General features: G+C 40.1%; 1 protein-coding gene across 3 annotated transcripts in view; it reads right to left on the bottom strand.

Annotated features, from left to right (window-relative positions):
- The window catches only part of fut8b (fucosyltransferase 8b (alpha (1,6) fucosyltransferase)), a 113,989-nt gene that overhangs the window by 24,009 nt on the left and 75,389 nt on the right, over window positions 1-14,591 (bottom strand). For 2 of the 3 annotated variants that reach the window (XM_051960736.1, XM_051960737.1), the window contains exons 3-5: window positions 12,967-13,085; window positions 11,757-11,919; window positions 5,739-5,853 (exon numbers count right to left, since the gene is read on the bottom strand). In XM_051960736.1, coding sequence (XP_051816696.1) covers window positions 5,739-5,853; window positions 11,757-11,919; window positions 12,967-13,085 — 397 coding nt within the window. The remainder of the gene's footprint in view (window positions 1-5,738; window positions 5,854-11,756; window positions 11,920-12,966; window positions 13,086-14,591) is intronic. The other variant, XM_051960738.1, reaches the window with a different exon arrangement.

Here is a 14,591-nt window from a genome sequence, read left to right on the forward strand (position 1 = left end):
CAGTGAGGTTGGATGGAGAGCGTTTGTGAACAGCAGTCTTCAGCTCTGCCCACAGATTCTCGATTGGATTCAGGTCTGGACTTTGACTTGGCCATTCTAACACCTGGATACGTTTATTTGTGAACCATTCCATTGAAGATTTGGCTTTATGTTTTGGATCATTGTCCTGTTGGAAGATAAATCTCCGTCCCAGTCTCAGGTCTTTTGCAGACTCCAACAGGTTTTCTTCCAGAATGGTCCTGTATTTGGCTCCATTCATCTTCCCATCAATTTTAACCATCTTCCTTGTCCCTGCTGAAGAAAAGCAGGCCCAAACCATGAGGCTGCCACCACCATGTTTGACAGTGGGGATGGTGTGTACAGGGTGATGAGCTGTGTTGCTTTTACGCCAAACATATCGTTTTGCATTGTGGCCAAAAAGTTTGATTTTGGTTTCATCTGACCAGAGCACCTTCTTCCACATGTTTGGTGTGTCTCCCAGGTGGCTTGTGGCAAACTTTAAACAAGACTTTTTTATGGATATCTTTGAGAAATGGCTTTCTTCTTGCCACTCTTCCATAAAGGCCAGATTTGTGCAGTGTACGACTGATTGTTGTCCTATGGACAGACTCTCCCACCTCAGCTGTAGATCTCTGCAGTTCATCCAGAGTGATCATGGGCCTCTTGGCTGCATCTCTGATCAGTCTTCTCCTTGTTGGAGGTGAAAGTTTAGAGGGACGGCCGGGTCTTGGTAGATTTGCAGTGGTCTGATACTCCTTCCATTTCAATATGATTGCTTGCACAGTGCTCCTTGAGATGTTTAAAGCTTGGGAAATCTTTTTGTATCCAAATCCGGCTTTAAACTTCTCCACAACAGTATCTCGGACCTGCCTGGTGTGTTCCTTGGTCTTCATGATGCTCTCTGCACTTTAAACAGAACCCTGAGACTATCACAGAGCAGGTGCATTTATAGGGAGACTTGATTACACACAGGTGGATTCTATTTATCATCATCAGTCATTTAGGACAACATTGGATCATTCAGAGATCCTCACTGAACTTCTGGAGTGAGTTTGCTGCACTGAAAGTAAAGGGGCCGAATAATATTGCACACCCCACTTTTCAGTTTTTTATTTGTTAAAAAAGTATAAAATATCCAATAAATTTCATTCCACTTCATGATTGTGTCCCAATTGTTGTTGATTCTTGACAAAAAATTAAAATTTTATATCTTTATGTTTGAAGCCTGAAATGTGGCGAAAGGTTGAAAAGTTCAAGGGGGCCGAATACTTTCACAAGGCACTGTAGGTCCTCAAAAAAATTAGCATATTGTGATAAAGTTCAGTATTTTCTGTAATGTACTGATAAACATTAGACTTTCATATATGTTAGATTCCTTACACACAACTGAAGTAGTTCAAGCCTTTTATTGTTTTAATATTGATGATATTGGCCAAAAAGTAAAGAAAAACCAAAAATCCCTATCTCAAAAAATTATCATATTATGAAAAGGTACTCTAAACGAGCTATTAACCTAATCATCTGAATCAACGAGTTAACTCTAAACACCTGCAAAAGATTCCTGAGGCCTTTAAAAACTCCCAGCCTGGTTCGTTACTCAAAACCGCAATCATGGGTAAGACTGCCGACCTGACTGCTGTCCAGAAGGCCATCATTGACACCCTCAAGCAAGAGGGTAAGACACAGAAAGAAATTTCTGAGCGAATAGGCTGCTCCCAGAGTGCTGTATCAAGGCACCTCAGTGGGAAGTCTGTGGGAAGGAAAAAGTGTGGCAGAAAATGCTGCACAACTACAAGAGGTGAATGGACCCTGAGGAAGATTGTGGAGAAGGGCCGATTCCAGACCTTGGGGGACCTGCAGAAGCAGTGGACTGAGTCTGGAGTAGAAACATCCAGAGCCACCGTGCACAGGCGTGTGCAGGAAATGGGCTACAGGTGCCGCATTCCCCAGGTCAAGCCACTTTTGAACCAGAAACAGCGGCAGAAGCGCCTGACCTGGGCTACAGAGAAGCAGCACTGGACTGTTGCTCAGTGGTCCAAAGTACTTTTTTCGGATGAAAGCAAATTTTGCATGTCATTCGGAAATCAAGGTGCCAGAGTCTGGAGGAAGACTGGGGAGAAGGAAATGCCAAAATGCCTGAAGTCCAGTGTCAAGTACCCACAATCAGTGATGGTCTGGGGTGCCATGTCAGCTGCTGGTGGTGGTCCACTGTGTTTTATCAAGGGCACGGTCAATGCAGCTGGCTATCAGGAGATTTTGGAGCACTTCATGCTTGCATCTGCTGAAAAGCTTTATGGAGATGAAGATTTCATTTTTCAGCACGACTTGGCACCTGCTCACAGTGCCAAAACCACTGGGAAATGGTTTACTGACCATGGTATTGCTGTGCTCAATTGGCCTGCCAACTCTCCTGACCTGAACCCCATAGAGAATCTGTGGGATATTGTGAAGAGGAAGTTGAGAGTCACCAGACCCACCACTGTGGATAAGCTTAAGGCATCCTGGGCCTCCGTAACACCTCAGCAGTGCCACAGGCTGATTGCCTCCATGCCACGCCGCACTGAAGCAGTCATTTCTGCAAAAGGATTCCTGACCAAGTATTGAGTGCATAAGTGAACATAATTATTTGAAGATTGACTTTTTTGTATTAAAAACACTTTTCTTTTATTGGTCGGATGGAATATGCTAATTTTTTGAGATAAGGATTTTTGGTTTTTCTTTACTTTTTGGCCAATATCATCACTATTAAAACAATTAAAGGCTTGAACTACTTCAGTTGTGTGTAATGAATCTAACATATATGAAAGTCTAATGTTTATCAGTACATTACAGAAAATACTGAACTTTATCACAATATGCTAATTTTTTGAGAAGGACCTGTATGTATGTATATATATATATATATATATATATATATATATATATATATATATATATATATATATATATATATATATATAAAATCTGAAGTAGTATCCTGACAAGAAGGACCTCTTTCAAATTTGTTTTCTGTGTAAAGCTTGGCACAGTCACAGCATTTGTGTGAGATTACTGTGTGGTGTGGAAGACAACATTGGATCACCACTGGTTGATAGCTGGAAAGATTGAAGAACTGAGAGATGTGCTTCAGTGAGAGTGACTTACATGTGAGCACAAGTGCAGGATACTGCTTTGTACTGTGTTGGGCAATGTAAGTCTGTTGTAACTGTGCGCTTTTTCAGTGTCAAACACGGACAGTTGCAGAGTGATTCTGTTCAGAGACCACAGTAGTCTTGCACATTTAGGGAATCTGGCAGAGAACCACTGAATTTGAGACAGTACTATGTTAAGCTCACGTAATTATCTACTATGGCCACATTCATTCACAAGGAGATGTTTAAAGTAAGTGTGTTGCTACTCTGTTGACAGTCGATTTACATTAAACAATGACTTTTCAGCTAGAGAATGAACAATACAGTCAGCTCATATAAGTTTTTGCATTTTCTTCAAAGATACCATTTCAGGAACAAACACCTTTAGTGCACAGGCTGTAACACAACAGTGTTGTACTTAGAGGGACATGTTAGTTGCATGACTATGAACATCCACAATGGCTGCAGTGAGCTGCACTTTCCAAAAACCCAGACCTCATATTAGATAATTCAAACAAAACTGTTAGTTTTTAGAATTTCAGTGTTTTCTTTATTATACTGAAACCCTTATTTATTTATTTTTTTACTTTTTATATATGTCAGTGTTTTTTTTTGCAGCATTTGCAATTCAATGTTTTGCATTCTGTAGCTGCCTCCTCATCGAGATGGTTTCGTTGTTCCTAGTAATCTACTTATTCTGTGTAAGATTCAAACTGTGTACCTTTGCACATGGTATGAACAAACAGGAAACCTGTAAGCACTGTATGGGATGTTGAAGACAAAAGCCATTTTAAATTTTGCAGAAGACAACATTTGATGATAATTTCACTATTATCACAAAGTCGACTGTCTTTTTAATCTTAAGTATTAACAATGTGATGTAATGAATGCTCTAACTTACAGGTACAGCATTTTCTCTACTTTTGTGGCATTTGAATTAGCAAAAAAAAATGTGTGTGCTACTCTATGTGGTCAATACACATCATTCCAAATGGATCTTCGGGTCCTCCACAATTAAAACTAACTTGATATTATTGTGAGCAACAACTCATGGTACTGGCAAACCAAATCAATCAGGACAAAAATCTTGTTATAATTAAATTGCTAAATGCTCCATTATGTACACCAGCTTGTCACCAGCTGTTGGGTATTTGTAGGGAGTGTGCAGTGGATTTTTTAGCTGTTTAACTCAAAACTACTACTTGATGTAGCTAATAGGTAAAGCAATGAACGTAAAAACACGGAGTTGAAACATGCCATTAAGGTCTAAAACTGTAGAGTTAAGAGTTGCTGCCTCACATGATGCTACAGGTTGTACATTGTCCAGTGTCTGTTCTGATAAGTGCAGTTAGGCTGGAGGAATATGCTTCTGGTAGCATTAAACTGGAGGGAGGGGCCAAGTGTGACTGATGTGTATACAAACAGTAATCAGCAATTGCTGCAAGTAATCTGAAGAAAAACCAGTGCAAAATTTGCTAAGATCAAAAAAATGATATTTTACTATCAACTAATACCATGATACAAATGCTCAAATTGGAAAAATAGATGAAAAGCTTGTCCAAATGAGCTCCATGTGAAGAAGGCAGCTATAGTTACTGAATGCTGTTCATGGACAGATGGAAGAGAAGCTGAGATGGAGCGAGCTAAACCAGGAAAAAAAAAAAAGAAGAGGTTGGTGTGGGTGGCAGAGACAGCCGGACATTAGGGAGGAGTCTTTACAGATGCATGAATGTGTGCAAGTGAGATAGCAAGTGACAGACACAAATGCACACGTGCACAACATCTCTTTGCATATGGGCGTGTGCATCCATCTTGTGTCTGAGCTTGCGTGTATGCTTGTGTGTTTGATTGCTTGTATAGGTGCAGCTGTATCCGTCTGTGCACAACTGTGTGTGTATGTGATGAATTAGTGAGGACAGCTGGTAGAGCAGTGTGCTCCCTCAGCGGTGGTGACAGCAACTGTTAGTGGTGCTGTCTCCGCCCAGCCAGACTTACTGAGTCCTCTTCATCAAACACACCGGCTCATTAATGCTGCAGGGCCCAGTGCCGTGTCACACCGCCCCACCCAAGAACCCAGAAGCACCACAGCTGGGGAAGGGGAGCAGAGTGGCTGAGGTGAGTCGAAGCTTGGGTCATGTGTGTGTGTGTGTGGGTGTGTGAGTATTTGGGCATCTATCTAAGCCTCAGTATGTGTTTGTTAGTGTCTTTGTTCCACGTAGACATTTTTGCATTTCTGCATGTGCGTCTGGCCATCTGTCATTTTGCATCTCTGTGCGTGTCTCTGTGTGTTTTGCAGCATGTGTGTGTGTGACACTAAACTGCTGACAAACAACAAGAATCCTGCTTGTCAGACCCGACTGCTGAAACCATCTGCTCGTACACCCTTCACCTGCTACTCATGGAAACTGATGCTGACAGTTGTGGATGGTGTAAATGAGACAAGCAAGTGTGAAAGATGTCCTCAAACATGCATATGTATGTTTATCTGCATGAGGGACATTTGCATGAATGTTCACAATATACCCGTGTCTACATGTGGGTGTGTATATGGTTGTGTATTAGTCAGAAAAGGCTATTTGGCGAAGCAGCAGGTGTGTCAGTAGATACCTGTAAGTAGGTGATTCTGTTCTGGACCAGATCCGACAGGTCTTTAGCTTCCTTCACTCTCCACTCACCGACTCCGTCGGCCTGGCTGAGGTAGTACAGGTCTGTCATGATAGACCTACAGACAATGAACAAAGTTCACAACTTTAGTCAGATTCACATTGAAATAAATGCATTGAATTACATATAGACAACCGTTCAAAAGTTTAGGGTCACCCAGATAATTTCATGTTTTACATAGCTAACACAATGTAGCATTAGAGCACAGGAGTGATGGTTGCTGTAAACGGGCCTCTGTACCCCGTGTCGATACTAATTCCCTCAGTAGTCATTCACAATGTGCGACAAGACTCCAGGAAAAGGTTAACTGCCCTGACACAAATAAACTGCTTGTCCTAATTGCACTGTATCCACAATTTTAATATAACCACCATATTTTGACTTTAAGCACTTTAGCCCGTTTATCAAAATGCAGATTTGTGATGCTTACACAACAATGAAAAACATACAAATTAAAGTAAATAAGAATCAAGGAATGATCTCACCTTGATAGACATTAAATAAAGAAAACTAGTAAAACCCAAATGCGCATGGACGGTGACCAGGTCAAAGCTGCTGCACTGCACTCATGTTATAGTTTAGCAGTCACCAGGGCCTGTTGCTTGTATTAAAGAACTCACTTAATGTTCATGTAAAGAGAGGCAAATCCATTTCAAATAACGCTTTCATATTCACCTGTCAGGCAGTATGGATATGGACTGAACATGTACTTTTATACACTGCCTGCCCAAACAAAAAGTGGCACTCCATCATTCTAGTCAGTCAGTCACTCTAAACATGCATGAAAGTGAGATCATTCCTTTATTCTTATTTCTTTTTGGCGTACATTTTTAGATTTTATCTTTTTTCATAGTTGTTTTACTATTAAAATTATTACTTGCATGCCTTAATAAATATTAAATTACTGATGATTATTGATTATATCAACTGAAATAAAACATTTTCTTTTACATTTAGCCTTTATTTAACCAGGCCAGTACAATGACCTCTTTTTCAAGGGAAGCCTGGCCAAGACAGCAGCCGAGGAAACATTAAAATTGCAACAACTAAAACAGACAACATCAACTCACACAACAAAATAAATAGAATGCATGCTAGATAAAAGCAACAGTATTAAGAATTCACATTAAAACAACAAACAGTGTGATGAGTAGCTGCTACAAAATGTTTCATACAGTTTCCTTTAGATTCAATGTGTTCTGCAGTGAGTTCCAGGCAGCAGGTACACAGCACTTAAAACAGTGCTTCCCAAATTCAGAATGAACCTTGGGCACGTTTAATAAGTACAAATGATGAGATAGACTTCCTCTATTCTTTGTCTGTTCTCCATCTACTATCCTCACCTCCTTCACGCACGCACGCACGCTTATGCAAGCTTAATTCATTACTCACTTGTTTGACCCGAATCAGTCACATCTTGTATAACTGAGAGTTCTTAAACATATATTCAGTGGCACATGCCAAGACACACACAAAGCGGATGAATGCAACACGTCCCACTTCAACAGTGAACAGCGCTAACCAAAACTGTGTCACTACTCATTGCCCTGTTTTGAATCTGGAATCACAGTGTGAGTATGGATGCATGGATGTCAAACTCCCCTCCACGGACCTTAGTGGTACTCAAAGCACTTTACAATGTGTTTTGCATTCACTAACAGACAGAGCATGCGTGCAAGGTGCTTGCCTGTCATCAGGAGCAACTTGGGATTCGGTGTTTTGCCCAAGGACACTTCCACATGTGAAAAGGCCATGGACTGAACTGCCTACCCCGCTCTACCACCTGAGCCACAGCTCAACGTGAACCTGGCTGGCTGAGAAATGCATTGATATGGTGGCAGGACAGGAATACTGCACAGACATGAAGTCCTGAATTTGCACAAAGTGTGCGTGTGTAAATGAGTGATTTTTCGCATAAGTTGCCTCCAATTGTCAAATTATAATCAGATGCTAAGGCTGCAGCTGTGCAATGTTTTTCCCGTACTGATACTGCACCAACAGGGAAGCAGACACAAAGTTTCAGGTTCAGATTGCAGCATCAACATCACAGGGTCAGTTGAGACAAAAGACGGACATTGTCCTTAAGCCCTACAATGCACCATTCTATGACAAAACATGAGACTTTTGGTGAGTGCTGTTTAACCATTTTGTAACTGAGCCTTGTTTTCATGCCTTTCTGTGCTTATGACACAAAACCTGCCTTGCCTTCCTGCCCATCTTGTTGCACGATGAAAGCTTGGTTACATTTTGTAGTTTGACAGTTTAAATATGTTCAGTATTGGGTTTGTTCTTCTTCTGAATATCTTCCAAACCTCTCTGTTGTGTTTTTCTATTGTAATTTCTATTGCAGAGTGTCATTTTCTAAAAAAAAACAAAAAAAACAACAGTTATATACAGTACCATTCAAAAGTTTGTGGTCATTTAGAAATGCCTTTATTTTTGAAAGAAAAGCACTTTTTTTCAATGAAGATAACATTAAATTCATCAGAAATACAGTCTAGACATTGTTAATGTGGTAAATGATTACTCTAGCTGGAAACGGTTGATTGTTAATAGAATATCTACATAGGGGTACAGAGGAACATTTCCAGCAACCATCACTCCTGTGTTCTAATCCTACATTGTGTGAGCTAATGGCATTGAAAGGCTCATTGATAATTATAAAACCCTTGTGCAGTTATGTTAGCACATGAATAAAAGTGTGGGTTTTCATGGAAAACATGAAATTGTCTGTATGACCCCAAACTTTTGAACATTAATGTCAGTTCAGGCAACACATTGCTTAAGTTTGCAGCACAGATTGTGTAATGCAACTTACAAGTTGCTCCATCTCTCAAACACGTAACAATGATTTCATCACTAATCGAAAGAAATTACTGGATGTTCACTTCCCAAAAATCAATAATCCATTCTTTCCAAAATCAATATCAGATCACGACGGTTACAGGAGTACTTTTCCTGGAGCTTTTGTTCATACCAAATCATCTTCATTAGCAGATGATGCTTGCCCATTTGTTTAAGATTTTAACTTTTATTATGAGCACCTAAAGTAATTTTTCATTTTGAAAGTCAACTGGAGTATTTTAGTTTTGGGCTTAGTTTGCACTGAGAGTAAATATCAAGATCCACTGTGATGTAATACTTATTACTGAATCAGTACTTTACTGTGACATATTCCTTTGTAGAGGCACATGTTTTTATCTGCTTTGCTACCTATTGTCAACATTTGAACTTTGAATCACTGTTTTCTGGCATATCACCATGAACTTACACTTTATTTCAGCCATTTCTGCCAATATGACCTCATGAAACTAAAAGCTCTTCGTAATGCAGTTATTAATTTTGGAGGGACTACAGGGTAGTACTGGCATACTTTAGAATGTGCAAAAGTTTTATTTTATTCAGAAAATTTTCAAGACAAGGGCCTTACAATGTTTCTTGAGCAGAATATAAACAAGGAAGTGATGCATTAATTCAATTAAAACATTTCATTGCTTTCCCCACCTCTGCTCCTATCTATGCCAGCTCTCTCTGCCTGTGCCTTCAGGACATACTAAGAAATCTGAAGGAACGGGTCCTAAATGAAAAGCAGACGCATGCGAGTATCTGTGAGTATATTTGTATGTATACATGCTGTGTATGGGGTGCAGAATCAGTCTATGGAAAGCTACTTAGGCAAGAAAGACCAAGACAATGGGTTCTGTAAGCCCCTTCAGCAGGATTAAAGTGGAACCACTTGGCAAAGTGACACCGGGCTTTTCTTCATTCAGCTGTGTGAAAAGCTGCCTTCCAGATGACAGAGTGGGAGTGTCTATGACCTTTGCTTTTTATTACTTAGCAAATACTGCAAGTGTTGCTTTCAGGATGTAGTGCTATCAGGATTCCTAACCTATTTCACAGAACAATCCAGTGGCACTAGTAACATCAACAGTCTGTCCTCCGTCCTTCCTTGTTCATTATAATAAATCAGCTGAAAATGCTGTTTAAACAATTGAAGAATCATTTTCTAAGCAAGCACAAGATGCTTGGATTTCTTTGCTTTAAAAGTCTTTCAAATGACTTTATCAATTCTCAAAATCTTTTTAAATGATTTATTTGGTGTCAGCTGTATTTGCCTATAACCCCTTTCAGATGTGCAGCCTGTTCTGTTTATCTGACAGCAACTTAACAGCTGCATGTGTTAATGTGCACCCTGGTCACTTCTCCAAAAAAGTCACGCCAGCAATGTTACTATGTCGGACAAAGTCACCTTTCCGTATAACTTTCAACACAGCACACATGTAAACTGACTGTATAGATACGCACTTGTTGTGTGACATGATTTAGTGAAGAAAATCACAACACATTATTTTCATACACTTTGTTCGACAATTTCAAATCTATTAGACAACAAAATATAATATCCGCAACAATAAAACCATACTGCGATGAAAACAGACACAAATAGCTTAAAGAATAATGATAGCGATCATGAATGTAGTCTAAGGATGTTTCTCCCCACAAGACGTTAAATGGATCTGGAATTTCTTTTTTTTCCAGCTGTTTGGAACTATTTGCTCTCAGTTTTTTTCCAGACCTACACCAGGATCCATGTGTGTGTCTCCAAAGAGAGTTGCACACATTTACACAGTGAACAACCGCACCGGTAACTAATTAAAATCTTATACATTTCAATTATCGCATAGAGCGGATCAGTTCGGACCAGGATCTAAAGCAGGTCTACATGTCTTCACATCACAGTACAGCAGTTTAGTTTCCAGCTGTTTAGGACTAGTTCTCCGCAGTTTATTACAAATCTGCAGCATCAGAGAGCAGTAGGGTCCATGAGTGTCTCCAAACAGAGAGAGCTGTGTGCATTTATGTACGGAGCAACAGCATTAACTTCATTTACTAGATTTAACTTCAAATGATCCCAGCATGGACAAAGGGCCGATCAGGCTCAAACAGCAGCGAGCTTTTCTTCACCTTAGACAGGTGAGCTGTCACACAGTCACAGCTTATCAGCAGACGTTTAATATTCTGTCACCTCACAGATGTACTCAGTTTGAGTCCTGAACTTTCAGTTTCACTATTTAAAAAATCTGAAATTAAAAAAAACAAAACACTTTTGACATTTTGATCAGCTGCTACACTCCTGCATGAAACACCAGTTGAGAAATTCACAGATTGGCATTTCGCACTGTTGGATCTTAAGAAGGTTAACTGAGACCAGTGAGGCCTATAGATCCTTTGATGTTCATCTGGGTTCTTTTGGGACCTCCTGGATGAGATTTTGATGTGTTGTTAGAGAAATGCGGGCAGGCCAGCCACTCCTGTGGAGGTTCAACACTGTTCCAAGATTTTCCATTTGTGGATAATGTCTCTCCCTGTGGTTGTCTGAAGTCCCAAAGCTTTAGGAATGGCTTTGAAACTCTTTTCAGACTAATACATGTCATTGACTCTGTTTCTCATCTGTTCTTTAGTCTCTTTAGAACGTGAGACCCTTTGGATACGTTACAATGCCAGACAAATTTTATTTAATGATGTTTAGATTCAACAAGCCTGGCAGTAGTCATATATGGGCATGGGCTGGTGAAACTGAACCCAACTGTCAAATGAATTTCTTCATTTGGTAGACTGATAGCTTTTTTACATAGAGCAGTAGGGGCTGGATAGTGTTTTCTTGGGATGTCATTATGCTATCTCCAAATTTGCGAGATGATCTGAAACATTTAGGTGTGACAAATACGTAACAAGAAAAGCACTCAGAGAGCGCAGTACTCCGCCAAGGCTGCTCAGTCCACAGCGGTCGATTTGGAGTAGGATGTGATCATTAGCCGGCAGCTGATGTAGTGGTTACTTGTTGTCATAGTTACGGTGACACTGTACCGCTGTCTCGCAATGATAGGCAAAGGTTTCTGTAGGGGGGTAAATATTTTTTCACAGCACTGTATGTACACACACACACACAAGCATGCCTACCTCTCCTGGTGTCCCAGGTCCTGCAGGAGTGTGTCAGCATATTTTTGCCGGTCGCTGGGCTCAACAATAGCCAATTTCTTCACTTCACTGCGAACAAAGTACCAGAACTCCTTCACGCCGTTCTCAACCCTCCTCCGCATCTCCTCCTGTGTCGGCCCAGGGCCTACAACGGAGAGGGCAAGAGAGATCAGCACAAAACACCTAATGGCTCACAACAAAACAAATATACTAAGCTCGTGTAAGATTTGAGGCACATGTATGATTTAAAACAATGAATCAATGATGTTAACTTCAAAGCCTGCCTGTGAGAATTTAGCAATAAGAACCAAGGTAAGAAAGAAAGTCAGGAGGTCTGCAAGAATGTTTGAGTATCAGATGATGTGAATATAAATAACCTACTGGCAGAAAGCAAGGTCGTGGAACACAACCATGCAAATGTTCTTCTTTCATACTCAATTTTGGGTGTAACTTTGACCTCATTAAGTAACACCTGATCACTGTTTTTGTGCATCATGGCTCGCTCTCATGTTTTTGTCACACGGAAAGGAACTCTACACCCCGACTGAGCGAAACAATGTTAAGTAACCTACATGGACAACACAGCTGCCTGCTTAGGTTTCTATGGAGAGAAACAGAAAAAAACTTGAGGAAAGGGAAGGACAGCCTCAAGGAGGAGGGGAAGGAGGTGGTGGTGGTGAGGGAAAATGCTCGTTTTTGCCTTCCTATCTGGCACTCTCTCTTTACTCTCTCCCTTGTGGAAAAAAGCTGAAGGGTATTTTTAGCTTTTTCTTCCTCTGCAGCAAGATGGAAAGGCTGACCCTGTGCTGCCCTCCACGCTCACATGTCCTTTTTTTATTTTCTCTCCTTTCACTCTTCCATCCTGCCAGTGAGGCATTCACACTGCTTCCATTTCATTCACACATTTTCCCGCTCACTTGACAGCTTTCCTGCCCCTCTGATGACTGCTTGGAGTGACCAATACACACATGACCCTGCCCATCCAGCAACACATCCCTGCCACCATCACTGCTCAGCTGCAGCAGGTTTAACAATAGACTTGCTGGAGAATGCCAATATAGGCCAAAGCTGCTGACTATTTTTTTTTCCACGTATAGTCAACCTACGCACTTTCAAAATCAATTCTTTTGTAGTTCTCAAGTCTGTGCCAAATCCGTCAGTGTAATCTTTTATGTGGCCCTGCCCTGCTTACCATCTCCAGTGAGTTTCTGGAAGCTGTGGATCTTTTGTTTGGCTCTGGTTAGCTGGTCCTCCAGGGAGCGCAGCCTCCCTGCTGCCAAGGACCCAGCCTCTGCCTGACCCTCTGGTATCCTGCGGGACACAACAAGTAGATGTGACCTGTGAGCATAGGCACAATAGTACATGAATAGAGGGAAGAGAGTGCAAAACTAGCCTACTGAGCAGATACACTCTGCTGAAATTGTAAAACTGTATGTCAGGAGACAAAAAAATCTACTGAGAAAGATAAATGAACCACACTCTGTGCTCCAAGAAAGTACAATTTTCATTATTAGCAAAGGCAGAATTTTTTTTATTAATGGGTTAACCCTCATGTTGTCCTTACCAAAAATGATGTTGCCTTGTCTGAAAAAAGTCCAAAAATTCAGAAAAAAATTTCCCCAAATCTATAAAAATTTGCAAAATCTTCAGGAAGAAAATTCCTGAAAAGTTTCCCTCAAAAGTTTTATGTTTTTAAATAAAAAATCCCCAAATTTGACAGCAAAAATTCACTGGATTTTGGTTGATTTTTTTCTGAATGTTCTTAAACATTTTTTTTATTTGCTTTTTTTTCACCAAAAATGTTCAAAAATTTCCTAAAACAATTTTGAAAATGTGGAAGTTTTCACTGTGAAAATATATACATATATTTTTTTCCACATTTTTAAAACGGGTCAATTTGACCCACAGGATGACAAGAGGGTTGAGTAAAACAAAGGAGATGAATCATGCCCATCATAAAATTTAAATTGCTCCCTTAGAGCAAATAAGAGTAAAACCCACAAATATTTTACTTTCAATGACATAAAACTAAGCGAGTATCCGAGAAGTTCAGCATTGTTACTTGCAAATTTATACAACAAAACAATATAAGATAACTAAACCTACTTTCAGTCACTGATTAAGCAGACAGCTAAAAGTTGCTGGATCACAAAATCATTGGACCAATCTTTTCTCATTGGTTGCATGCACCATTCGTTTGGGTGTTTTTATCAAAATTTTCTTCTACTATTAATGGAAATTGGGCTTTACATACACTACCGCTCCAAAGTTTGGGGTCACTCAGACAATTTCATGTTTTCCATGAAAATTCACACTTTTATTCATGTGCTAACACAACTGTACAAGGGTTTTCTAATCTTCATTGGAAAAATCTGCTTTTCTTCGAAAAATAAGGACATTTCTAAGTGACCCCAAACTTTTGAACGGTAGTGTAAACCTGTCCAGAAATACTACAGGTGTTGCATTATATTTATACTACATTACAAATGATGTTTAGGAGCTTGACAAAGTGGTGGGAGTGTTTCTAACACCCACTGGTTAGTGTGATATGAACTGTATCTTATTATGATGACTCCATTCTCACTTCTCAACTTGAATACATAGCAGTAGAAACTGAGCTGTGAAGGCTGGCATATTGTTGTTTTCACCACTGACAGTGTAGTGAATACTACCAAATTTTCTGTGCAGCCTCTTGAAGCCCTTTACCAGTTTATTTATGATGAGTTCAAGATTATGTACTGAATCTCTCGCCACCTTTGTTGTGTCGAAAGTAGGGCGGGACCCAAATATCCCGAATATCTGGATATTCGTTCGCTA

This window comes from Acanthochromis polyacanthus, chromosome 16 (assembly GCF_021347895.1).
Source record: "Acanthochromis polyacanthus isolate Apoly-LR-REF ecotype Palm Island chromosome 16, KAUST_Apoly_ChrSc, whole genome shotgun sequence".
NCBI classification, from domain to species: Eukaryota; Metazoa; Chordata; class Actinopteri; family Pomacentridae; genus Acanthochromis; species Acanthochromis polyacanthus.